Source organism: Mytilus californianus, unplaced genomic scaffold (assembly GCF_021869535.1).
Source record: "Mytilus californianus isolate M0D057914Y unplaced genomic scaffold, xbMytCali1.0.p SCAF_4, whole genome shotgun sequence".
Lineage (NCBI taxonomy): Eukaryota > Metazoa > Mollusca > Bivalvia > Mytilida > Mytilidae > Mytilus > Mytilus californianus.
In genome coordinates this window covers 7,153,949-7,181,531 of record NW_026262690.1, presented here as the reverse complement: position 1 = coordinate 7,181,531, position 27,583 = coordinate 7,153,949, and the positions used below count along the sequence as shown (strand labels likewise).

Genomic DNA, 27,583 nt, shown 5'->3' with positions numbered 1-27,583 from the left:
ATTTCAATTGTACACAAAATCGATTTTTTTTTCGAACAGGGCCTGCCTCACAAAGTATCATTTTAATAAACTAACTATAAAAGACTTGAACTTAACTACATCCGAGATACTTGTGACACTTATTAGCATTATTTCCGGTAGAAAAGATGTCAGTCACTCCACCTACCATAATATATCCATAATAAAGTCCAGTCTGGATATTACAGTGCTTTACTTCTACCAGTATGATGAAGGATTTTGTAGTTTCCTTGTTTTCGCTTTTTACAGTAAGTATAGATAAATCAGTTGAGTTAACTATTCAGTCGTATTTGAACATTTAATTTCAAAACTTATTCTTGTCTCCAATTTCAATAAACTCTAAATGATCTTATTCTTGCTTTACAACTATATATGTTTGGGTTTTGTGTCTGGTTCATGTTTGTATACTGATATCTGATATAAGCATTTGCAAACACAAATGATGTCAAAAGCAAACTCACTTGACTATGGTTATAGGTATATATGACACTGAGTAAACTAAATGCATGTTAGGCAGAGGCTGTTCATCTAAAGTATATTTGATATATTGAAATATAAAAAAAAACCACCTGATACGCCTTCCTAACCACATACATTATACGACATTTTATTAAATAAATTAACTTCGCAAGCTTTGCACCCACAGGTGACATAATAGTTAAACAAAACCCTTCCATTTAGTAATTATGATTTTTTTTTAAATAATAGAAAGCTTTTATTTGTGTCATGCAAAAGGGTGAAGCTCGAACACTACAGTGTAGGTAGCGATCTCAGATGGAAGAACACAAGCGGTAGGGAAAGAAGCGACAACTCTGTACAAGCTCACCAATTAAAGTTATGATGGAAACACTTATAAGTTATAAGTTGGTTATAGAAATTCTAAGTGTTTTTATTTTTATGAATACTATTGTAGTCACATGCTTTTGTTGTCTTGTTAATTTGCCAACGGTGCAAAAGTTTTATTACATCACCATTTATATATAAAAAAAAGAAGATGTGGTATGATTGCCAATGAGACAACTCTCCACAAGAGACCAAATGACACAGAAATTAACAACTATAGGTCACCGTACGGCCTTCAACAATGAGCAAAGCCCATACCGCACAGTCAGCTATAAAAGGCCCCGAAATGACAATGTAAAACAATTCAAACGAGAAAACTAATATGCCTGTTTGATAACGGAGAGAATCAATTTTGAATTTCTATAGATTCAAAATGGTATTTCATTTGGAATCTTTTTTTGTTGTTGTAATTCCTGGAATAATTAAACTAACGACACATGCTATTCCAATGCATAAACATTTTTAATTTATAGAAAAATATTATTCAACCAATCACCTAACACGAAAGGACAGTTCTAAAATGTAAAAAAGAAGTGCTTTACATTTGCGTAAATTTGTATTTAATTTGCGCCAAAAAATCGTGACAGGTATAAAACATTTATGCTATTCAATTTATATTATTTACGTGTATTAATATCTTTCATTCGCCAGCATTACATGTTACACCTCGTAAACACAGGGGGGTTGTGAAGTATGACGCCATCATTAAATGTTACCCCTCGTAAACACAGGGGGGTTGTGAAGTATGACGCCATTATATAAATAACACATAGCTAAGAGGGTGATAGAGCAGATTGTTACCCCGAGAAAACATTGTCAACTGAGCCGAAGCCAAGGTTGACAATGTCTTTTCGAGGGGTAACAATCTGCTCTATCACCCTCTCAGATATGTGTTATTTAATTTATTATACTGAATGTTCTGTTATTACTGTCGATTAAATTTCAAATTCAAAGTAATAAACTATGACGTCTTGTACATAACAACCATCCGTATTTAATAAAGCGCACACTTGATCAAGCGTCTCCATGAAGGGTAATAGAGTAAATTAACACCCTCGTATTAGCCAATCAAAATTTGGCATTTTAACGTGAAGTATAATAACATTACATATTACCCCTCGTAAACACAGGGAGGTTGTGAAGTATGACGCCATCATTAAATGCTACCCCTCGTAAATACAGGGAGGTTGTGAAGTATGACGCCATCATTACATGTTACCCCTCGTAAACACAGGGAGGTTGTGAAGTATGACGCCATCATTACATGTTACCCCTCGTAAACACAGGGAGGTTGTGAAGTATGACGCCATCATTACATGTTACAACACGTAAATACAGGGAGGTTGTGAAGTATGACGCCATCATTACATGTTACCCCTCGTAAACACATGGAAGTTGTGAAGTATGACAATATAGAGCATGATAAATTCCGTAAAGATTTAATAATTAAACCTAAAATAATTCCTTATGATTGATACAACTATGTTTGTCCCAATCTGTTTAGACAGGGATTCTTCTTTGCATCTATAAGAGACGTGTCTCTTATCTTCAATACACTGGATAATCAGCACGTGTTGTCCACTGTGGTGTAAAAAATACCGTCTTATTTCCTCTATTTGTCTCAGTTAGAATTATGTCCATCGTGTCACCTCGAAATGGTATATTGTACAATTTTATACTTTTTTTAGTGACTTTCAGTTATGTATGAGAAATAAGAACGAACTCACTTACATATTGAAGGGTACTCTACAAAATTTCTTATACGAGTCTTGTATTTGGAATACAACTTATTAAACTTGATCGTCTTTTTTTATACCTGGAAAATGGCGCAAAATTAGTAATTATTTTTTTTGGGCAAATGAAATATAACCTTGTGGCGCAAATGACGCAAATAAAATACTGTATTTTTAAAACATTGGTGCATATGCAATGCGCCCTTAGAAGTAGCTGGTTATAGAAATTCTAATTTGAAAATATATAGATAAACATAATTTAAACTAATGAAGATGCATAAGAGAACGCATAACATTGTTATGTTTAAGCGCAAGTTATATTGAAGCATAATGTAACTTTCAAGGTGGAGTGATTCAAAATATTGTTTACTCGTATTTCGAATATTTTTGATTTCGTTCGTAATTAGATAAAGCAACAATAAAATTAATCACCTTTAATAAAACGTTTTCGACTTTTTTTTTTTACAAAATTTTCATTCATCTTACAAATGAATTTCAGTTTTCTTTTCAAAATGCATGACAATAGATTAATAACCACTAAAACAATATTTAGAACTAATTACATATAAAGTTTTATAAAAGTTTCCGTATCAAAGTCATACTACAAACTAGTGTTCCTGATGAATAAATATCTGTTCAATTAGACAAACCCTTCGTAGTAGTAACACCCTGTAAAGTAAACAGATAGTGGATCGCTAGAATAGGACGGAAAGAATATTTTCTTTTATTAAACTGCACTTGCTTCATACTAAATCTTTCTCTAGCAACGAGCTGAATTATTTTATCAGTTCATCAGTTTGCAAAGACGAGTTCAAACTGCAACTTGATAAGAAAGACATTTTAGCGTACAGTTTATATTGAATTGATTAAAATAAATCATTTTAATGTCCGTTTAGGTCATTCAGCTTCTCATCTATTTAAGTACTTCAAAAGCTGCCATACCATATCTTTTTTTCTGTCAATCATACAATAAAACAACGGTGAAAAAATCATATATCCCTATATGCACGTTTCTCTGTGTGATCCTCCTTTGTAGTGATCGAGTGCGAGAGGTCGTGACTGAGGTACCACATCGATTCAAAACTCGATAACATTCAGAACCCTGAATTTAGAAAAGAATATTTTCAGACATAATTTCATCTCTGGATGTCTACTGATTTTTTGTATCATTAGGTTGCAGTCTTATTGACATACACCCGATATCTACTTTTATTTATAGTAGGAAAGATGATCATACTCTCCCACTTATTATTCTGTATGACAACATTGGATCTATGCTTACGCCTACATACAGCTTTATATTTAGATCTTATTGGATTCTGGCGTTTATGGTTATACTTACAATTCTTTCAATATTTCATGTCAGTCAATTAAAACAAAGGTATTAGGAAACAATCATGAGGTGTAGTAAATAATTGAGTATCTGACGTCTTGCTCAACGGAAATAACCGAAATGCTAATTGTATTGACACTTACATTCATTGTATATAACATAAACTTTTTAACCAAATTGATTTTAAGACCTTAACCGTAGAAAGGAATTATGCAATTTTTAAGAATATTTGTAAGAATACTTGAAATTCTTTGAGATGTATTCTTAAGACTATTTCCGGTAGGTGAGTGAAACATATACAGAAAATAGTCTATATACTTATTAGAGAAACGTTAAGAAAATTTAAATCACATGGAAAGGTTACTTACTCTTAAACATCGTAAATGAATAAACACAATTTTGATTATTAAAAATTTTGAAATAATATATTGCTTGATCTAGGTATCTGTCTTTTGGAATTCCTGTGAAGGGCAGTCTATGGCAGAACTAAGGAAAGCCAATATTACTGGTGTCAAACCTAAAGATATAAACAGCCCAGAAGCCCAAACTGATCTAAGCATGGACCAAATTATTGTTAGAGCAATGGGTGGAATTGAAGGTAAACTCCAAATTTTCAACACTACACGATCTAATACATATCACGCCCTTTTCAAAAATGTGTAACAAACACAAATATCATAATTAGATATGAAAGATGATATTCTTAGTAAACCGTTCATTCCTTTTGGTAATGTTTTGATGTCACTAAAAGATCACACACACAACAATCACAACAGTCGTGTGAATAAATAACACAGTCGTATAAATAGAAAATACAGTTGTGTAAATAGATAACACAGTCGTTTGAATAGATAACAACTGTCAAAGATCTGCTGCCAACGATGAATTCCGTAAGTGACCAAAAAATAAAATCAAACAGAAATTAAAAAAAGAGACAACTGATGATGTTCCTAGACAGACATAATTATTAATATGTAGCAGGATTGGAAACTCACCAAAGACAAACTAGATAGACTATTTTCAAACCAATCTCTTTTTTAATCTTTAACACAAGAATAACAAAGGTGCATACAAGAACATGCGATAAAATCCAGAATAAGTATGATAGAAGACAAAAGCCTAAGTAAAAGCATAACGACAATAAACTATTTTATACAGTATTAATGTTTGGTAACAAAATACCTGCTGAAATGAATTCCAAAACCAGACCAAAATACCTGCTGAAATGAATTCCAAAACCAGACCAAAGTACCTGCTGAAATCATTTCTAAAATCGGCGGCTGCCCTTCAGATTTCATTTCATTTTAATCATACAAATGTCTTGCATAATGGCAAACACAAATTTAAAAACAAAATATTTCTTTCAGCTGTAAATTAAAAAGCATACCGGTTTTCATGAAATGCGTATGTCTCCGCCATTTTATAATACGGTATATGTAATCATCCATTTCTCTGCATGCAATTGCTCTGTATGTAGCTGATTTTTATTCAGTATATTGTGGTCTAGACTGACACGAACCAAATATGTATACATTACTCCAAGCTGAAATTGGTAAAAAGAAGTCAACTGAAGCAAGGTTTTCAGTCAATACGTTCAAACATTAAACATTGTATCGTAAAATCAACCAACGGCAAACAATAAAATATAAATTCAATAATACTTTGCGAAAGTTTTCAAGTGAATGACTCTTTACAACATGGTTATTTCCTAAATTTACTTTTCTTTACCGTAAAATGAACAGACCAGGAAACAGATCAAGGGGATCCAGAGTTCAACGAAAGGGGACATAGCAAGGCGATTTAAAAAAAATAATGCTAACACTCTATTTTCCCGATAAATAATAGGGGAGTGCATACGCTCTCAATGCACCAACATGAATCCGCACCAACAATGCAGACTAACCTCTGATTGACCAAAACCTAACTTGATCTCTTCAAATAGTTGCAGCACAAAGCATGGTATCCCCAGGAGGGATGATCTTAGCGGAACTAGACATGCTGTTGACAGAGGAACAGTTTAGTACTTTATATGAGCCACCAGAATAGTAAGTCTACTTTCAATGGGTCACTATTGACAGAGGAACAGTTTAGTACTTTAAATGAGCAACCAGAATAGTAAGTCAACTTTTGACTGGTCACAATTGACAGAGGACTATTTATCTTTATATGAGCCACCAGAATAGTAAGTCAACTTTTAACTGGTCATTATTGACTGAGGTAAACAGAACTTCATTTGATGCTCTGGAAAAGTAAGTCTACTTTTAACGCGCAAAATTGGACTGAGGAACAGTCCATTACATTATACGAGCCCCCGGATTAGTAAGTAAATTTTGACCGCATGGCCACAATTGACGAGTCAAAGGTAATTGCTTTATATAAGCATCGGGAATATTATTTCAACATTAAAAACTGGTCACGATTGACGGATGAACGATTTGCTACTTTATATGAACCGCCAGAATAGCCAACTTTCGACTGACCACTTTTGACAGGGGAACCGTTAAGTACTTTATCAGAGCTTTCGGAATAGTAAGCCTGTTTTGCTGTGTTGACACAGAAAACGTTTATGAGAGATTTTGGACAAATGTCAATGCGACAGAGACTATGTTTCTACAACACATTTTGTCCATTACCAATCTGATTATGAATATGGAAAAGTAAATCTTTTTTTCAACTTTCTCGTTTAGTTTAAATAATATAAAACTCAAACGTATCAACAAACTCCTCCTTTTTTACTTTGCTTGAAGCATGAAGTCGAAATACTAACCATTTACATGTTGTAAAAGAATTATCAAAAATCATATCTGGATCCAAATATTTGTTTGTTTGTTATTGTTATATAAAAGCATTAGTTTTATTTCATAGTGGTGACCTGCGTGAGATGCCTTTCTTTGAACATAGAAGAAAGAAGAGGAAAGCCGTAAGGCAATTAGACTTGAGGTGGGCGGACGGCGTTATGCCTTATTATTTTGCAGATGGTCATTTTTGTGAGTACTTCATAGATGTTAGTACAAGTGAATCTTTTGTCTAGGTGTTATATAAAATTAATTGAATATTTCAACTTGTAGAACATTTTACATTTAACATGGTATGAAATGAGTATGCTTGTAGAACATTTTACATTTAACATGGTATGAAATGAGTATGCAATTCCCTCTGAACCCTTAATATTTTTTATATACATTCCATAAATTTGAATTCACAGAAATATTAGAAATATAAAGAAAATATAAGTATGCATATATTGTTTATTGTACTACTAAGATAGAAAATATTTCATTCCAGCTGACAAAGAGAAATACCTAATTAAAGTAGCAATGCGTGAATGGGAGAAATACTCTTGTGTTAAGTTTAGGGAGAAAACCCGTAGCGACCGGAACTATGTTAGATTTCAGAATGGAATGGGGTAGGTACATCTACAGTAGTGGACCTAACTCTACATATTTCTAAATTTATGGTATTTTTTAACAGCACGGTGCGGTTTTCTAGTGAAGCAGAAACTGCTTATCATCTCGTAGTAATCAGTGCACTTCAATTTTAAGTAAGGTACGTGCTGATCAGCCTCTGGTTTCCTGTGTAACGTTCTGCAGCCATTTGTACGATTACGATGCTTCATTGACCTTGGTATCTGCTAACTTCTTCACTGACCTTGGTATCTTATAACTTCTTCATTGACCTGGGTATCTTTTAACTTCTTCATTGACCTTGGTATCTTCTAACTTCTTCATTGACCGATACAATACGATATTATACTGGGTAAGTATGATATATCTGTATTTGTCGAAGCTTTGAAACTTTTCAAACACATATCCATACAACGACCGGGGCTTTGTTAGATATCAGAAGTGAATGGTTAGATATTCATACAACTATCGACCGGAAGTTTGTTAGATATCAGAAGGGAATGGTCAGATATTCATACAACTAGCGACCAGAGCTTTCTTTTTAGATGTCAGAAGTAAACGGATAGATATTCATACAACTAGCGTTCAGAGCTCTGTTAGATTTCAGAAGGAAATGGTCAGATATTCATACAACTAGCGACCAGAGCTTTGTTATATATCAGAAGGGAATGGTCAGATATTCATACGACTAGCGATCAGAGCTTTGTTCGACATCAGACGGGAATGGTCAGACATTCATACAACTAGCGACCAGAGCTTTGTTAAGATATCAGAAGGAAATAGTCAGATATGAATACAATTAACAACCAGAGCTTTGTTAGATATCTGGAGGGAATGGATAGATATTCTTACAACTAGTGACCAGAGCTATATAAGTAAGATTTCAGATGCTCATGGTGTGTATTTATTAAAGTTGTCTTAGCAAGCCATTCGGTTTTATGCCGTTAACTTTAAACTTTTTTTATTCTAATCGAAAACATAAAAATACCATTTGTACAAGGCTTTTTGGACTAGAGTTTTCTATATATAATGCTATATTTAAGGTAGAAGAAAATGAGACTGATAAGACACAATAAGCTTATTTCATTTATATATATATATATATATATACAAGTCTAAATTGAAAACAACGTTCAAACCTATGATTGCGTTGGATAAAAACCGCAATTTTTACACGTGTGCATGCAAAACAAATTTCTTGTTAGAGGGGTCTAAATACAGCACAAACAACATTTTCCAAAAGACCAAAAAAGTGAAAAAGTATATTTTAACAAAACGCATTTGACTAACAGGTCGAACAACAAATGTTCTTAAACCCTGCTGACTGCCATTGGCGATTGCCAAATAAACGGATCACCGATGTAATAAATGGATCTTAAATATAAATTTAATACTAAACAGAAAACAATAAACTTGCGGTAAAGATGTTATACCGCAAACAAAAGGTGCACAGGTTTTTGTACACCATATCCGGATTTCGACAATTAATGTCTCTTCAGTGATGTTAGGAATCGAAACGGTATTTGGAAAGCCATACAATTTAATATATATATTTTGGATTGTACATAGCTTGTCAAGTTAGAATAGTTTCATTACAACTTCAGATGTAATTCTCAACTTGGAATGGTTGGCGGAATGCAAGTACTCAATCTTGACGTTAATGGGTGCAGATGGGTATTTATGAGAAAAAAACAATTCTAATAAAAGTTACATGTTTTGTTTGCCTTTCTGGTATTGATTTTAACTGATCTGTGTATATTAAAAAGAAAGGATAATGGAACATCTAATTTAAATTAGATTCTACAGAGAGCATGTAATCCATTAGCACATTATTATTGAGGACGATTGCATATCCCATGTTACTAACAATATGTCTATACACTTATTTATATGTGTTTTTTAAATAAAGTACTTGGATTTGCTTAGTAAAAAAAAAAACACTTAAAAAAATATTTTTTTTAAAACATTTTCATTTTAGATAATTTCATTGTTATTGAAAAAGAGGAAGTAATGTGAGTTAATGGAACCACTTTGAATTTCTTTGTATTTTATCTAACATATGACATTTTTCCTATTATCTATACGAATATGAATATTTTAATGGTATAATTCGATAATTAATTTAAAAAGTACAAACATTTCGAACTTTTTTTGTATGAATCATTTTAAACATCACTCATCACTAGTAAACCCATTTGATCTTAACAGGTATTCAAAGACTGAACAATAATTATTCAAGTAATTTTCAGTCTTTCAGTCAATTTTGAGATTTAGTCACTGTGGTTAATTCAGTACTGTTCAGACAAATAGCTTACATTCAATTAAGATCGGACCATTTTGTTATTTACCTGTACACACCATTAGTACTGAATTGAAGAAGTGAAATGTCTGAACGGTACTGAATTTACCGCGGTGGTTAAGTCTGAAAATTGAATGAAAGACTTAACATGACTGAATAATTTATTGTTCAGACTTTTCACATGATAACCGTTTCAGACTCGAAATTTATTTACATGCATGGTTTTTAACATTATTCGAATCTGGGTGTTTATACTCAATTGATATAAGAAGTCGACCATTGTTTATCATTGGTCAAATTTTATAGTGAACCAAGAGTGTTTTCCTTAAATTCTGTATAAATCTGATGTTCAGTAAATAAACTCATCATAGATGCCAGGATTGAAATTTTGTTATTTCGCCAGACGCGAGTTTCGTCTACAAAAGACTCATCAGTGACGCTTGAATAAAAAAAAGTTAAAAAGCCCAAATAAAATACGAAGTTGAAGAGCATTGAGGACCAACAATTCCTAAAAGTTTGACCAAATACAAATAATTGAAGATCGAACAATTCAAGTTGAAGACAACATTAAAGACTACGTATTATATATGTTGGCGGCAATAAGTGAAATTATGCATTAAGCTTAAATCCTAGGCAATACGCTAACGCCTAGGCAGTAAGTCTATTGTCTATAAATGATGTTAGGCATTATTCTTAAATACTGCCAAAAATGTGTCCAGGCATTAATCTTAATGCCTAAAATGTAAATGCGAGGAAATAAATATTAACTGATCTGTGTACAAAGTTAAAATACATTTGGTACATAATAACATGATAAAAACTGAAGTTTGAAATGTCTACTACCTGAAATAAAGTCACTAGTTCTGGACACTTTTTTAAAATCTCCAAATGGTAAAAATGTTATACCTTTTTTAATTGTAGTAGTCTATAATTACCGTCTTTTCTGGGGATTCTAAAAGTTAAAAGTTTAAAAGACCAATGTACTGTCTTGGGTATATGTTCCTTATTTTCCCTGATTCACAAAAAACGACAAAAATACGACCAAGAGTCCATAAACATTATTCAGAAAAGTAAACATTTAGCAACACGAATCAAACAAAAACCAAAGTTAAACACGTGTGCTTTGGATAGGTTGATATTCCGGTTTCACTACTGTGAGACCTGTCAATTAACTGTTAGCTAGAAAAACCTATAACTACATGTGGTAATCACGATACTAGACCAAAGAAGGGTTTGCTGTATTGCTGGATACATAAATCAATCATTGATAGAACCGGGAAAAACGAATTAAAGTTACTTTATATCGAGGAAAATAAGATGTTTAGATATCCTAGACCATGGAAACTGAATACAATGTAGACAAGTGAACATTAATTATATTCACTTGCAAATAAAGAAAAGCCTGAAAACTGGCCAGCACTCGGGCAATATGAATCAAATTAAAAGACTGCTGATATTGTTTATCTTATTTCCAGAAAGGGCTATACCTGCATGAAATTGGACATGCTTTAGGTCTGGTCCACGAGCACCAGCTTCCAAACAGAGATGAATATATAGAAATTATGTACTCCAATGTCGAACCGAGTATGCGTATCTGGTTTAATAAATATTCGGGACAAGAAGTCAACCAGTATGATGTCACTTATGAATATTCGTCAGTTATGCATTATGGGATTACGGTAATAATCTAATTCTAATAATATCAGACAAAGTCAGAATTTAATCACTGCTTGTAATTGTATAACAGAATATGTTATTATAAAAATGCGGAATTCCGGATTCAAAGCATCAAGGTAAATGCACTAATCAGGCTAGCGCATCGAATTTGAAAAGCACATTCGTGTACAAAATATTCGTCCGTTAGTTATTCTGCGGTTTACATGTTGTAATGTACTATTATTTGATTTATTTATGTATTTCTCTGTGCTGAGTATACTTGCGTTTGTTTGTACTGTATTCCTGTCACGTAGTGTTGTCATTTTAGCGGTATGTTTAACATTACCATATAATCAGGAGGTTTGGCTAGCCATACAATTAGGTTCAACCCACCATTTTTTCTTAAAAAAAGTTGTTATCGAATAGTTCGTTTCTATGTATGTTGGCGTTTGTTTTTGTCGCAGTTCAGTGTTTCTGTTGCTCCGTTGTTTCCCTCTTATAGTTGATGTGTTTCCCTCGGTTTGAGTTTGCAGCCCGGATTTGTTTTCGCTTAATCGATTTATGACTTTTGAACAGCGGTATACTACTGTTGTCTTTATTTAAAATAAATTTCCAGTAAAATTAACGTTGACGTCAAGACATATCTTTGTCTTTTTTATTCGCAAATGGAAATAACATTGTCGCAGAGACATTTATATGTTCAAGCTTTTATAGTTGAGCCTAAACTTTAATCGCTATATTTGTATAGATTATACATACATTGATTGCCGTTATTTGTATTATCATTTCTGACATTTTCTTTTATCATTTTATTATAAGGGAGACAAGATATGTGATACTACTGAAAATTTGAAAAATCAGAAATCGTTCATCCTTGACCTTTGTTCTTGATTTTATGAAACTTGCAACAAACGAATACAAAAGAACAGGGCAAAAAAAGATAGTGCACATGATAAGGTTCGAACGGTTTATGGTAAAGCTGTTCATTAGAGATGAAATTACATTTCTAATGTTATTCCACTATATAAAATTGAATGAATGAAGAGCAGGATTTCATCTCTTAAGTAAAAAAAATAAACGCGAAAATGATTTTTTTTCTTTTCCTTTTGCAACTAGAAGTTCATTCACTTTTTTATAAGAACAAAATTATAATATTCTTAAAAGGCTTTTTCCAGTGATGGCAAATCCCAAACCATCAAAGCTAAGGACAAATCTAAAGAGGAGACTATCGGAAAGGTTTGGCGTAAAGAATTGTCCTTCAGTGATGTCAAGGCGATCAACAGATTATACAGATGCGGTGGTAATATTATAAGATTATGTGATTCCTTAAAATGTAATAGGTAACAAAATGAAGTCACATTGAAGGTTATATTTCATATATAAATGAAATTACTTAAATCCTTTGTTTAGCCTAGCTATCTTTGGTTTCATCAACCATACAACCGGTTTTCAAAATACACTAAATCTCAATCCTTTGCAATCTAGTTAAAATGGCGTGACAAACAAATCTAACGGACAAAAGTGAAATAAGCCTGGTATTTATGATGAGTGTATTTATCATTTTAAATAAATTTATGCGTTTAGGTGAACGTGATAGGTCATACTTAATGAAAACAAATTCTAGAAACAAATCTGCAAAACTAAATGACTAATCTGGCCTTTTGTGACAAATTATTAAACAGCCTTGGTTTGTTTCAGAAAGATGTCCTTCAAACATTCGTTGTCGAGATGGAGGTTTTGTTGACCAGAACTGTAGATGTATTTGTCCAGATGGATCACAGAACTGTCAGGAAGGCCAACCTTCAACCGGGACTGATGCTGAACAGGACGGTACTATACTGAAATGATCAAATAGATAAACAAATCCAATTAATACTATATATTCGTAGTCAGTTACAATTCCAAATGAATCTGATGCTAAACTCAATCAAGGCAATCATTGAAATGCCAATGCAAGCATTCTTTGCTGCGGTATTATTTAGTAGTTTGAATCCTGATATCTATGATGAGTTTATTTACAACTACTGGGCGATGCCACTGCTGGTGGAGGTTTCTTCCCCGAGGGTATCACCAGCCCACTAGTCAGCACGTTTATGTTGACATGAATTATCATTGTTGTGGTCATAATTATAAATCAACTGTTTACAAAACTTTGATTTGTTTTAAATACTAAAGATTTTCTACCCCAGATTAATTTAGCCGTATTTGGCAGCACCTTTCAGAATTGTCTGTCCTCAATGCTCTTCAACTTCGTACTTAATTTGGCTATTTTAACTTTTTTGATTCGACCGTTCCCGATTAGTCTTTTGTCGACGAAACGCTCATCTGGCGTACACAATTTTAATTCTGGTATCTATGATGAGTTTATTGTACCACTGGTCAAGATTGTAGTGAAGAGTACTGAGTGCTATAAAGAACTACTATACCTTGTTACTGGTACAGGTGTCTGTCCAAAACCTCGTCAAAGATTGTCTAAAATTATATCTCAATGTGATAAGTCTTTGTGGGCATTTGATGTAAATGACATATCATCAAAAGAGTCTGTAAAATTTATCAATCTTTTCTGAATTCCGAGCGATTGATATACCGTTGTTTAAAGACACCTATTTATCGTTAAAGACTGGTTAATAACCTCTGGATTTGTTTTTTCTGTTTATATACAAAACATCTCTTTTCATTCAGAAACCAATGTGTTATATTATTAAGGGACATACTTTGGGTTTTTATAGAAAGCGAGAACCAAATGTTTGGTAAACCAAAAGTTGTATGAAACCTGAGAAATAAAGCGTATAAATATACAAACAAAATATATATTCAGGGCGGACCAACCAAAACCAATTAACAAAATTTATCAATACATGTATGTATGTTTGTAAGCGTGGCAAGTGCATAAACTACTGAACAGATTGCACTACCTAAAGGTAACCATGAATTTACTATATCAATTATAGAATGAAAATCTTTCAGATACTTGTACAAATATGTATGACGAATGGGCATGTAATGTTTGGGCATCACAAGGTGAATGTAAAGCAAACAAAAAATTTATGTTGACATCCTGCAGGAAAGCGTGTAAACTGTGTGGAGATGATGCTGAAAGCAACAGGGGTATGGTTATTTTTGTATTAAAATGGAGATAAATAAAGATAAAAAAAAATTGTAGTTACAATTATTATCAAATATTTATCATGTAATAATAATTTTGAACATGAAAGATGTACTATATTATAGTATTTAATTATTCATATATATGAATCCCATACTCACCACGAATTAGCCATTATACACGTGTTAAGGTGTCGTTAAGAAACCATCAAGCTATTATTCAATTAATATAATTACATGATAAAGTGTTATTAATGTACATGATTTATCCGCACAGCCTGCAGTTTTCCCAGTTGAAATATATTTTCACAATGCTAACGTCTTTGTGCTCAGTAATACAATCAAAAGTTTAAACCTTGCACTATAACTTGCCACAACTGAATATTTTTTGTAATTTAAGCTAAGGACTTTGGCAGCTGTGTTTCTAAACTCCTCAATATTTTGAATAAATTAGTAAACATGTTAGAAATAATCTACTTGATAATCATAGGAAAAGTTATCCGAGTTGCCAGCTTGGATCTTTCTAAAGCTTAAATGTATCCCAATTGTCGTGTTACATAGATATTTTGTTTTATATGGTTTTCTTCAATGATTCATCAATCTTTTAATTGATGAATTAAATATCCGTGTATAAGATTAAATTCTTTCAGGAGATCATGTGATGACATGGGCGTGGATGTGGCTCGGAACATTTGCAAACTTATTTCCTAGGAACTGGTCAATAGGTATTTTGTTTTATTATAATTCACACACATTTAAGTGACTTTCAAGTCGTTCGGCTCGTATTACTTCTTTCAATTTCGGTATCTTTTTGGTTTTTGGTTTAATATTGTTATGCTAACGACAGTTGTCAGTTTGAAATTTAATCCCTGAACAGGTAATTTTGAAATCAAATGAAAACTAAGCAACACATATATATCGTAAATACATAAATATATTGTATGTATTATATCAGACACTATACAATTTTCAAATGCAGTGAGTACCGGTATATGTAAAAAATACCATTGGCAGGATTCGTGTTGCCAAATGTTTACTTTTTCTATGAAAGATTTGTGCAAATGATAATTACACATTATGATTGTGGTTCCTCCGAAGCTCTTTACTGGATTTACCTTCAACCGGGATGCTCAGACCCAAAAAGTGAAAGCCAAGAATGTATTAATACTTGAAGTCTTAACGAGCTGTACGACTATTAAGGATCTAAAAAATACTAGCCAAAACCTGAGGTCAACTGTGCCTGAGGGAGTTGGAACCTTAGTACCAACAGCGGTATCAATTCAAACAAGTGCTAAACAATAATGTTAACAAATATAAAATTAAAAGATTAAAATGATGTTATATGTTTTTTTGTCATCTACGCATTTTGCTATCAGTTCTTGTTTCACTTGTGATTTTTTCTACTGCAATCTCGGTATGTCACTAAAATATACATACTTTTTTTTATCGAAATGTACAAATATTTTTTTTTTGTTAATCTAAAGCTGAATGCACAGACAAGTTTGCTCCTGCAAAATGTCAAAAATGGGAGAGTCTAGGTGATTGTGTAACAAGTGAGGAATGGATGACTGAAAATTGTAGAAAAACCTGCAATATGTGTAACAAAAGGCGTGCAGAATGTAAGACATTACAGTTTTAAAACTTATTTAAGGGTTTACCCTTGTATGTGTACTTTATTTTTACTTTATTGAGAAAGTGTATACGATATACGGTATGTATTATCAACGACAAAAACTTTTTTTGTTGACGTCATTGTCAAATTTCGTCACTGATGAGACTTTTGTAGACGAATTCAGGCGTACAAAATTTTTATACTGACATCTATGATGAGTTTATTACTATATACTACACCTTATTGTTGGCGTCATTGTTAGATTAATTTGTATGTTTGTTTGAATTTTTTAGTCAGTTGTTTTGTATGTCTGTGATGTATGTTTACACAGTTTTGGCTGCTGAGTCCCAATTATTGTCACATTAACCAATTATGTCTGTTTGGGTTGCTTAACTAATTTAATCTATATAACGGAACGATAAACAACTGCCATTCAATTGGGAGGTTTAGCTAGCTGTAAAACCAGGTTTAACACACCATTTTCTTTGGAAAATGCCTGTACCAAATCAGGATAATGGCAGTTGTTTTTCACTTTTTTCGTTGATTGATAGCGCATTTTATTTTGTCAGTTTTTATGGACTCCCCTTTTTTAATTTACATTGGAGTTCAGTATTTTTGTTATAATTGTTAATACTGAATTAAGTGTTTGTAAATGTAAATTGGTTTCTCAAAAAATCTTTCTCAAATAAAACATTTCTATCAATCAAACATGGGTTATTTGTATAAAAATGTAAAGACAGTGGACTTTGAATTGTTATATAGAGCCATTTACGACAAAAGAGATGATTTCAGCTTCCCAATTGTGAACTTTCCATTTCTATGTAGCAACATTCCAGCAGCGCCTGCATACTGAGTATATATCTCCCAATTGATACGATATTCCCTATCATGATTTCCTTGATAGAGGATTGCTGCTCACAAGGAAGCTATTAAACCAAGAGTTCCAAATGGTGAAGTTGAAATCACCCCTTCGTAAATTTTACGGACGTCATCACGAGTTGGTTGACCGTTATGGAATAACCGTTTCACATACGATATCGGATATTTTCCTTATGTCGTAACTACAATACCCTTCCCTTTTCACGAATGTGACTATTTCCCGGATTTGTAATAACATAAGAAACACGACGGGTGCCACATGTTGAGCAGGATCTGCTTACCCTTCCGGAGCATTTGAGATCACCCTCAGTTTTTGGTGGGATTCGTGTTTTGCTTAGTCTTTAGTTTTCTATGTTGTGTCATCTGTACTATTATTTGTCTGTTTGTCTTTTTATTTTTGGCCTGTGAGTTTGACTGTCCCTCTGGTATCTTTCGTCCCTCTTTTGCAATGGATATGAATAAAATCAGATGAAGATTGTATGTCAAAAAGACAATAACACAATAAAATAATATAAAGACACATAGGGGTTAGCATGCAGTTCTGAACTTTATACAAGGTTCAGACATTCGCTAGCAGATAATTCAGACATGATTTAGACATTTGCTTTCAGATAATTCAGACATGTTCTAGACAGTCGCTTCCAGATAAATCAGACATACTTCAGCTATTTTCTTGTTTTATTTAAGTCCGAAAATAATTGCTACATTGTTTTGTACAAACAAGATGATACGTTTTATATTCATCAAGAGATTTAACAACTCAAATCAACTTTTCAAATCAATTCGGATAATAATAATCTTTCCAATTTAAAAAATATAATATTCACTAATGCATAATAGCCTTTTGAGAACGCATAATTCAATATATGCAGCTATTTAGTACAGGGAATTGTGATTCTGATATAGTTGTGCTTATCTGATAATTTACAATACATATTTTGTTTGTTTTTTTTGGGTCGCATACAAAAGTTTTGTTGTGTGTTGTTTACCTTTTGTATTCTATTTAAATAGATAAATGCATTACACCAAACCTGCTTACTTTTTATATCTTACTTTTTATATCTTACTTTTTATATCGAGAATACTTTGATTCAGTTGATGCGACTACAAACTGTAGGAATTTATACGACAACAGTGAAAAATGTGACGGGTGGGCGAAAAGGGGAGAATGTGGCATTAACCCGTTCTGGATGACTGAGAATTGTAGGAAATCTTGTAGACTTTGTCACAAACTAACGACAGAGCAGCCACCACAAAAAGATGACTCTGGAAATAACGACGATGACGATGACACCGAAGAAGAAGAAGAAGATAGAAGTGGTAGAACAGCCAGTAAGATAGAAATCTTTAGAATGTTGTATGTTTTAGGGGGTTAATGAAAATTTGTCTGTTGATAATTCAGAGTAGGACATATAGAGTCTATAATGAATATTGCACTGATATATAAGTATTGCTGTCAATGAATAGATGTTGTCAAGACAAATTCACATGACTAATTAAAAGTCATCAACACAAAACGGGTCATAAAAAAGTGCGGCTAATCCATGACATAGCCAAAACACCTAGCGCACTAATTTATAAACTTTAAGTGTGGAAATGGAAAAAAAAATAAGGTCCTCCATACATCAATATTTATTGAATTTTGATATATGCATCAGTCTGAAGACATCTAATGATATGAAAATTTGGGTAAGATTTGATCAGTTAAAATGAAACTATTGAACATTACTGTGTTGCTACTTTACTCGTCATTCAGCAAATATCGACCGATTACGCTACCTGACATTTGTAAGTTCTACCGAGTTGTGCCGAATGCTTTGCTGATGTCAGTTGTTATTACAGGAAGTTGCCGTGATCTGCATGATACGAGAAAATGTAAACGGTGGGCGGACCAAAATGAATGTGCTGTCAATCCCGATTGGATGATTCCTAACTGTAGAAAATCATGTGATAGATGCGTTGGAGGTAACACTGTTTTTATTACAATACAAACGATTTTTAGGGTTTTAAGTTAACCGTTAATTTCTTGTATTAATATAAAGAAAAGTGAAAAAAGGTAACAGCATCGGATACAATAAAAGAAACACCGTTAGTCTAAAATCCTGAAACAAAGCTGGACAACATAAAAAAACAAAAAAACAAAAAACAAAAAAATTAAAAAACTAAAAGTTGAGTGTGTTTACCAAACATACCACATCATCTCATCTTTTTGGATTCGATGAAAAGGAAAAGAAAAAAGGAAGGTTAAAAATCTAAAGATGTCTGAGGTTGATGGACGTAAGTTTTGCCATCATACCACATCTCCTTCTTTATTTTCATATTTGAAACATAGAAATAATATACAAGATGACTGTAGTGCTATAAACCAAACCAAAATTACTGCAGAATACATGCCTGTTTATTGAAATTATGCGAACATTTTCAGATATGTAATCCAATTTTATGACACTGGGATTTTGTTAGTATTAGATATCCTGAATTTTCCGAAGTAACCCAATTAGCTGTCGTTTTTTTTTTCCAAATCGCATTGCACAGGTATTGTAAAAGCACCAACTTATATCTTATTAAAAAAAACTTTTGGATTTTATTTAGGTTCCTGTAGAAATTATCACGATGATACAGAATGTGACAGGTGGGCAAGTAGAGCTGAATGCATCAAGAATCCCTCTTGGATGAGGAGAAATTGTGCAAAAGCCTGTCATTCATGTAACGAAATGGACATGGATGTGTTCGATGACGATAAAGAACAAAACGAGGATGAAGAAAAAGACGATGGTGACACTACTGATACACAAAATGATCGTGACACTAATGTAGGAAGACGACGAAATAATCAAGATGACGAAGAAACGGTAATTAGTACTGGTAAGTACACATTACAATATACACACTGTGATCACAAAATAAATGGGTTCCAAAACCAGAATAATATGTAATATATAGGCGATTTTAATCATATATAATAAAACAGTATATCAAAAATGTTTGGTACAAGTTAAAATCAATTATTTTTACAGCAGTTATGTCCCTTGTAAATGTAATCTATATTGAACATAGCATTGTAAGCACTTTCATACAAACATTTCATGTCGGATTTTTTATGTAATTTAGCTTTTTGTTTTATTAATCATTTAAAATACTTTAAGAACGGAAAATTGTTCTAAATAGGAAAACAATCTGATTCCAAATTGACACCTGAAAGATTCACATATTTCAGAAACATCTTATATGGACAAGCAACGGCACCCCCTTAACAATTTAAACCTCATTATCATACGATACCTGTCGATCTTAATTTTCTCTATATATACTATTAAACAATCTTATTTAACGTTAACATTTTTGAACATGAGAGAGCTTATCTCAAAGTAAAGCAAAAACACAGCAAAACACAACAAAACACAACAAAATTAGAAAAGAAACACTATTGTAGCATTTCTGTAAAGCTTCAGACTACATTTTGAAAACACTCCTGTTACATTCTGGTAGCTCTTGTCTATCTTCTGGTATCGCTGCAGACTATATTCTGGGAACACTCATGCTACATTCTGGTAACGCTGCAGACTATATTTTTGCAACTCATGCCTTTATCCTGGTTTTGCTGCAGACTTTATTCTGGCAACTGTTTTCTATACCATGCTATGGCTTCACAGTACATTTTGAAACACTCTTGCTGCATTCTAATATAACGCTTCTACAGGCTTCTTTTCCGGCAACTCTTTGTTTATACCATGGTAACGCTTCAGACTTCATTTTGGAAATACTCTTGATTCATTCTTGTAACGCTTCAAACTTCATTTTGGAAACAATTAAGTTTTTAATGCAACATCTGAAACCATAAAATAGCAAAAAAGCGTAACCAAAAAATGGCGGTTGAAAAAAATAATAATCAGAAAACTATGAATTATCTATATACTTTGTATACGTTTGTACAATTCTTGAAAGGTGTTCAATCATTCAACTTTCATCGATATTAATTAATGACTTTTTAGATGATGTTGAATGTACTGATGAACGACAGGAATGTGAAGCCTGGGCAAGACATGAACATTGTGAAATAAACCCAGACTACATGCTCAAATCATGTAAACTGGCATGTGGTGTATGTCCGAACACCAGAGAAGATACAGATGTCGGGAGGACAACGACGGTTGCCGGCCGAGAGGACAGGAGCCATAATGATGACGGCACCGTGGTAAATGATGGTGGTACAAGAGACCGTAATACAAACACAAGTATGATAGATATTCAATTAAATCTTTTACACATCATTACTTTTACATGTGCCGATAATTGTTTACATTATCGTCCATTGGTCTCCGATGGATAGTTGTCTCATTGACAATCATACCACATTTTCTTGTTTTACAGACATATAGCGCATTTCGAACCAAGTGAAGAGTTTCACATTTGCAATTTAGCTTCAAACTTCATATATTTGGTGCAAAACTGAAAATAACCTGCAAAAGTCTTATTTTGAGAACGGTTCATTAATATTTAGATATATGAACTTCAAGATATATTTTATAAGTTGTTTATATGCGTGCAAATTATTTTTTTTATATCTATTTCGTCCTAAATTTATTTAAATAAGATTCTAGCGAAAATATGTATTATGACATTAAAGTGACACCACAAGTGAACTAAAGTGTCCAGATTATTTCAACCTGGTTATTTATCAATAAAACTGACATACTTTTTAAAAGCTTGGCAAATGGTACTTATATGCAATTTCAGGGACCAAATAATGGCTCGTATCATACCTGCTCCTTTTGAAACTGATTTTCGTTCGATCAAAGTTATGGCGATAATTTGTGCTAATAATATCATTCAATATTAATTCATTATTTCGTTAAAGATAATTGTGAAGATGACAATCAGGACTGTGATAGTTGGGAGAGAAGTGGAGCATGTGATAATAATCCTAGCTATGCATTACGTCATTGTAAAAAATCTTGTAATAATTGCAAAGACAGTGAGTATTACTGAGAATGTTATATATGCATGTTACATGGTTTTCGTTTAGTAAGTTCTAACCAATCTTCTCTCAGTTTTTGATAAGATCCTTATTTCCATAAGATATATCAACAAGATTAAGACAAGACAATCATTCCATGCACAAAACTGAACGTTGGCTTGTAGACCATACAGCTGCTTGCTGGGAGTTTAATTCATTATGGAGGGCTGAACTATTTCGAAAAAATGTTTTGACGATAACTTTTAAAACCTTGTTATTCACATTGCAAACATTGCACAACAGCAAAGGTAATAACTTACATCTCTTGTGAGCAACAACTGTTACCTCCCTCCCCCCCCCACACACACTAAAAAGCCAAAAAATAACCACCGAGGTTGTATCTTGTCGTTTTTCTGTGGTAAGCTTCATAAAAAATACAAAGTTTAATACAGGTATAAATATAGGCAACACTAGTTTACCGTGATGTTGTCGTTTTGGTGTTGTGTTTGACGTTGCCATAAAAGCGGGAGGTTTGGCATGCCACAAAACCAGGTTCAACCCACCATTTTTTTCTTAAAATGTCCTGTACCAAGTCAGGAAAATGGCCATTGTTATATTATAGTTCGTTTCTGTTTGTGTTACATTTTAATGTTGTGTTTTTGTTGTGTCGTTGTTCTCCTCTTATATTTGATGCGTTTCCCTCAGTTTTAGTTTGTAACCCGGATTTGTTTTTATCTCTATCGATTTATGAGTTTCGAACAGCGGTTTACTACTGTTGCCTTTATTTACTGATGTTCAAATCTCATAAAGAGACTAAGAATATAAATCATGATAACAAACAAAAGCTGATGCATTTTGTTTGTCTGGGCATTACATTGAGTCCTCTTTTTAGAAATTATGAGTAATTAAAATTAATTAACGAAGTTTATTGATGTGTTAACTGAACCTTTCACTCTCAAACTTAGCATAAAGTCCTTTTCCTAAAGCTGGACACGTTTTACCCATTTGAAACCTCTCGACTAAATCTTGTCCAGCCCGCCATTCCGTTTTGTACTTCAATCCAGGTTTGACTAATTTTTGAGAGTCTGTAAGTTTGCTATTTATTGAGCATCTGCGTGATTGCAATCGTTTTTCTTGTGTATTTTTGTATATTTGCAGAAGATGTTTAATTCATATAAATGATGATCTTTTATTGGCTAAAACTTCTGTTATATGTTTTAAATTTGTTCAAGAACAACCCATATCGTATAAATGCAACCGCTGCCGTATGAAAACAACACAAGATTCTAAAATATTGTAAAAGGAATATGTAACAACAAATTATTTTCACATAACATACATGTATAATGAATATTTTACGAGCTATGTACTTTGAAATCGACTATTTTCATATGATTAGACAAATAAGATTCTGCCGAAGTTTTGTGTTTGAAGTTATATTTTCAAATTCGAAATGTTAAAAAACATATATATATATAAATATATATTATTCCGAAAAAATGTAAATATAAGAATTCAAAGCAATGTTTATTTAAAACTCATATGATATGAAAGTAAATGACGGTCACGTCTTAAGCAAGGAGATTCTTCTGCCGTTCATTCAAAATGTGATGGTCACATGCATTAATTTCGTATAGATTAATAAAGGCAACAGCATTTAATTCTATAACTAATATCTATATTATGTCCTATGTAATTTTGTTTGTGATAAATCCTTATCTATTGTAGGTTGTCGTGATGAACATACACTTTGTCCAATATGGGGAAGAGGTAAAAGTTGTACCTCAAATCCAGGATATATGCTCCGATTTTGTCAAAAAACTTGCACTGTATGTCAGTGATTAACGCCAGTCATTTCACTATCTTTGTTTGATATAAAAGTATAATTATTAAGGATGTAACATATGGTTTTTCACCTAATTTTTTTATTAATCTGTAAAGTTGACTTTAATCAAGGAATAGATGATTTGATAATCATGGATCTCAGTTGTCCGACAACTGTTTATTCAATATTCATTCATTTAGCTATTATTGTTAGATGTCATTGTATTCTGTTTCCGACATAGATTGGTCAGTAAGTAACTGGAGATTTAACTGTATATTTAAGCCTTCTAAATGAAATATGTAATAATCGTCTATATTTGTAAGTATTTGTCATATTTATATAACATTAATTTAGAATTTTATGTAATGGTTAGATAAAATATTGTCGTTAGTGATGAATACAGACTCAGTTAATGTTCAACAACAAAATTAATAAATTTATTTACGAATTTGATGCATAATTTAAACTTCTACTGTTGCGGAATTCGTTTTTTCAATGTACGCTTCTTTTGTTAAACAAAAAGCAGACATGTACAATTCTCATATTGCGAGGACTTTTTTTTACAGTATATAAAAATTCAATTCAGATAATATATAATTTTATAGTTGTTTTGAAATGAACTCTGTAGGTTCTAATGGTGTGTCACGTGTGTCACGTAGAAACGTGTGATGAAAGGATACCAACCAGTAGATATAATTATCGGTATATGATTTACACATAATTATAATCATCACTGAATAGGTGTTAATTTATCTGGGTGGTGTAGAAGTTTGGAGTGTCAACAAACTATCTATGTTTAGACGGTACAAATTAATATAACAAAAATATCGATCTTCAAGGAAAATTCAAATCGGAAAGAACTCTATCAAATGGCAAAATCAAAAGCTCAAACATATTTAACGAATGGAAATCAACTGTCATAGTCCTGACTTGATACAGGCATTTCCTTATATAGAAAACGGTGGATTAAACCTGGTTTTATAGCTAGCTAAATCTCTCACTTGTATGACAGTCGCATAGAGTTTCATTATACTGACAACAATGTGTGAGCAAAACAAACAGACATAATAGGTAAAAATGTCAAAAATTGGGTTACATTTATTAGATTTTAGCTTGGTTCAACGAAATTTATACGATATATTTGGTTTAAAGTTTGCTTCAGAAGAAACACCGACATAGCTAGATAATACAATTAATTATCTAATTACTACCACAATTTGATATTAATAAGTATTGTAATTTTCATTGTTATTAATAAATGTAATGTCAGTATTACAAATCTAATCTTGAATCAATCCTAATCCTATCTTATTATTGGGATATATTTTTACAAATTCAAATGTGACGTCACTTTGTGTGTTTTTTTAGAATTTCAAATGTGACGCCACTTTGTGCGTTGAGGCTTTTGCTAACTCGGCTGTGTATTTTCATGTGTTAGATTAAGTTGTTTTATGTAATGTATCCGTTTTTATTCTGTAGTTAGTCCCCACTTCGGTTTTATCATGTATATCTATTATATAGTCATTTTATAAAATTTACTGTTTGCAAAATTATAAATTATTCTAAATAATAAGGATGTTCTTGTCCCAGGCAGAAAACCCTGGCCGTGTTTGGCGCAGCTTTTTGGAAGTTTTGGTCATCGGTGCTCTTCAGCTTTGTACTTGTTTTGGCTTTCAAACTTTTTTTCATCTGAGTGTCACTGGTTGGTCTTGTGTGGACGAGACGCACGTCTGGCGTATTGAATTTTAAGCCTAGTACCTTTTGTTAGCTATTATTCGTGTGTTTCTTTGTCCTATATGTTCTCCCATTTATTTGTATTGTGGTCCTGTCATGTGATGTTGTCGTTTTTGGTGTTGTGTTTGACGTTGCCATAAAAGCGGGAGGTTTGTCATGCCACAAAACCAGGTTCAACCCACCATTTTTGTCTTAAAATGTCCTGTACCAAGTCAGGAAAATGGCCATTGTTATATTATAGTTCGTTTCTGTGTGTGTTACATTTTTATGTTGTGTTTTTGTTGTGTCGTTGTTCTCCTCTTAAATTTGATGCGTTTCCCTCAGTTTTAGTTTGTTATCCGGATTTGTTTTTATCTCTATCGATTTATGAGTTTCGAACAGCGGTATACTACTGTTGCCAGCAGTCAAAATTGTGTTATAATCTTAATCACTTAAAAAACAAATAACTATTTCAACAAAGCAAACACAATGGTATTTAGACACTCTATAGACAAAGTTCATAAGCAAAATTGAAAGACAAGAATACAAAAATGACCATGGCAAAAAAAAACCACAATGGCGTAATGTATAAATACCGAGCCCCGCCAAAAGTATATTACCAAATAATGGACTAAACAGCAAAGGTTAGAAGCACACAAAGAAAAAGAACACTATAACACGTAATTAAGATTATGACCAACGTCAGTACCTAGAATCTAGGAAAAAATATTAAAATTTACCTCTCATAAATTTTACCATCCCCTGTTCCTTGCTTTCTTGCAAATTACGCTTACTGTTTGTGTCATATATGTGCATATGTATGTAATCAGTATCTTCCATAGATTTGATATACAGTAGTGAAAATGGTAAAATATAATTTCTTTTTGGTGTATCCATGGCAACAATCTGCATGTATTTGCTATTGAAAAATGCAAAAAGGGGCGGGGGAGGGGGGGGGGGGGGGGGGGTAAATATGTCACATATTTCCCCAAAATTTGGCCAGAAGTAGAATTTCAATCCCTTAGAGTGAAGAAATCAAGAAATCAAATTTAAATCATATGTCTGTCGTCTCATTTTTTCGAAAAATCGAGTCAAAAACTTCTTCGAGTAGGAAAAATTGTTTGTAAATATTACATTAATTTCCTGGCCGGTCTAGCTATGAAAATACGCACAGTCAAACAGCAAATAACCCATAAACGTGTAAAAAATAATCTTGATGTTCTTATAAACCAACTTTGAAGGCTAAATTAGTACTCAGCTGTCTAAAAAATGAATTTTACTTCACAATAACTTTCATATTTGAAAAATCCACAGGAGCCAAAAAGCGAAACCACACTCCTAACTGTGTATTGCTACCATACCCATGGTTCATCACCTTTCTGCTCAGACACTGGTGACGATTTACAAAGTCTGAGTAGCAGCTGCAAGCTCTTGAATACCGAATGAGTTGGGAAATGTATATCCCATATGCAGGTGAAGTTGGTATATTGCTACTAAGGTGGGGGGGATTGATATTTTCAAAATAACAATCGTCTCGTTAGTCATAGATTCTGGTACTGAGATGACCGCTTACGTCAAATTTGAAGTATAAGTCTAAAATTGAGGCAGAGGAAGCCGTGTCTGTTGTTTCTTTAATATCTAGTTCTAGAGGATATATTAATGGAACCCAGTCAGAAAAGTTTTATTCAACAAGGTCTTGGTATCTCCCGATGAACTTTTTTAGAAAAGGACGAGACGTTCTTTGACATTACCCAGGTTCATTAACTTTCTGCTTAGACACCGGTGACTTTTTATAAAGTTTGGGTAGCAGCTGCAAGCTCTCGAATACCGAATGAAATGTATATCCCATATGCAGGTCAAGTTGGTGTTTTGCTGCTAAGGTGGTGGAAATTTATAATTTCAAAATTAAAATTGTCTCTTTTGTCATAGATTTTGGTACTGAGATGACCGCTTTGGTCAAATTCGAGGTATAAGTCTAAAAATGAGGCGGAGAAAGCCGTGTCTGTTGTCTCTAGTAACGCTGTTTGGTAATTACACGGACTCCACAGTTCCGCATACCTACCGACGCACATCGGAATAGTATCATTGGAACCTGAAGCCCTATAAGTCTACTAACATTACACTTCGTTAGAACGCATCGATTTTCCATATATATAAGCAGCTAGTCCAGAGAGGTTTCAAAACAAAATCAATTAATATGCAGCAA

General features: G+C 32.8%; 1 protein-coding gene across 2 annotated transcripts; it reads left to right on the top strand.

Annotated features, from left to right (window-relative positions):
* The first annotated feature begins 112 nt into the window (after window positions 1-112).
* On the top strand, window positions 113-24,117 carry LOC127737377 (zinc metalloproteinase nas-15-like). Of its 2 annotated transcripts, XM_052247993.1 has the most exons (18): window positions 113-266; window positions 4,369-4,525; window positions 5,870-5,972; window positions 6,793-6,914; window positions 7,213-7,333; window positions 8,936-9,005; window positions 11,106-11,309; window positions 12,451-12,586; window positions 12,985-13,116; window positions 14,254-14,394; window positions 15,042-15,116; window positions 15,876-16,010; window positions 17,978-18,214; window positions 18,725-18,847; window positions 19,475-19,747; window positions 20,875-21,117; window positions 21,741-21,857; window positions 23,568-24,117. In XM_052247993.1, the coding sequence occupies exons 1-18, from the start codon at window positions 225-227 to the stop codon at window positions 23,678-23,680; spliced, it is 2,544 nt and encodes an 847-aa protein (XP_052103953.1). In that variant the 5' UTR covers window positions 113-224; the 3' UTR covers window positions 23,681-24,117. The 2 variants fall into 2 exon arrangements, with proteins under 2 accessions (XP_052103953.1, XP_052103954.1); XM_052247994.1 differs by lacking the exons at window positions 113-266; window positions 4,369-4,525; window positions 5,870-5,972 and adding an exon at window positions 6,093-6,109.
* Window positions 24,118-27,583: the final 3,466 nt, after the last annotated feature.